Source organism: Onychostruthus taczanowskii, unplaced genomic scaffold (assembly GCF_017590055.1).
Source record: "Onychostruthus taczanowskii isolate IOZ18803 unplaced genomic scaffold, ASM1759005v1 scaffold331, whole genome shotgun sequence".
Classification (NCBI taxonomy): Eukaryota; Metazoa; Chordata; class Aves; order Passeriformes; family Passeridae; genus Onychostruthus; species Onychostruthus taczanowskii.
In genome coordinates, this window is record NW_024500695.1 from 8,087 (window position 1) to 8,989 (window position 903).

Below are 903 nucleotides of genomic sequence, written 5' to 3' on the forward strand. Positions count from 1 at the left end.
CCTGTCCCCTGTGTCCCCCGCTGTCCCCCCCTGTCCCCGGTGTCCCCGGTGTCCCCACAGCCCGCCGCTGTCCCCGCAGGTACTGGGCTTCCCTGCGGAACCTGGTGGTGTCCCTGCTCAACTCCATGAAATCCATCATCAGCCTCCTCTTCCTCCTCTTCCTCTTCATCGTCGTCTTCGCCCTTTTGGGGATGCAGCTCTTCGGGGGACAGTGAGTGACCCCCCCCCCCACCGCCATGGGGATCCCCGGCATGTCCCCTCCCCCACACTGGGGGGGTGTCTCTGTGCCCCCCCCGTGCCCCCCTGCTCGGTGGGGGGGGGGGGGGGCACCTGCTGCAGGTGGGGCTCCCACCGCTGCCCCCCCNNNCCCAAAATTCCCCCCCCCCCAGGTTCAATTTTGACGACGGGACCCCTCCCACCAATTTCGACACTTTCCCAGCAGCAATAATGACGGTGTTTCAGGTATGCCCCACCCCCCTCCCAGGTGATGGGGAGGGTCTCCAGAGGGTGGGGGGCTCGTGGGGGTCCCCGCTGCCCCCCAGGGCTGCTCTGTCCCCCCCCCAGATCCTGACGGGAGAAGACTGGAACGCGGTGATGTACGACGGCATCAAATCTCAGGGCGGCGTCAAGGGCGGCATGGTCTTCTCCGTCTACTTCATCGTCCTCACCCTCTTTGGAAACTGTATCCTGGGGGTCCCCGGGGGTCCTGGGGGGCTCGGGGAGTGGGTCCTGGGAGGGGAGGGGCCGCTCTGGCCCCCGTTTTGCCTTGACACGAATCCCAGACACGCTCCTGAACGTCTTCTTGGCCATCGCCGTGGACAACCTGGCCAACGCGCAGGAGCTCACCAAGGTCAGGGGTCTGGGGGGTTTTGGGGGGTCCGGGGGGGTTTTGGGGAGTCCGGG

General features: G+C 66.9%; 1 protein-coding gene across 1 annotated transcript in view; it reads left to right on the top strand.

Moving 5' to 3' along the window:
• Positions 1-903, top strand: part of CACNA1A (calcium voltage-gated channel subunit alpha1 A) — a gene marked incomplete at its 5' end in the record, with an annotated part of 47,579 nt that overhangs the window by 8,062 nt on the left and 38,614 nt on the right. The window contains 4 exons of the mRNA XM_041410759.1: positions 80-211; positions 390-462; positions 565-682; positions 783-850. Coding sequence (XP_041266693.1) covers positions 80-211; positions 390-462; positions 565-682; positions 783-850 — 391 coding nt within the window. The remainder of the gene's footprint in view (positions 1-79; positions 212-389; positions 463-564; positions 683-782; positions 851-903) is intronic.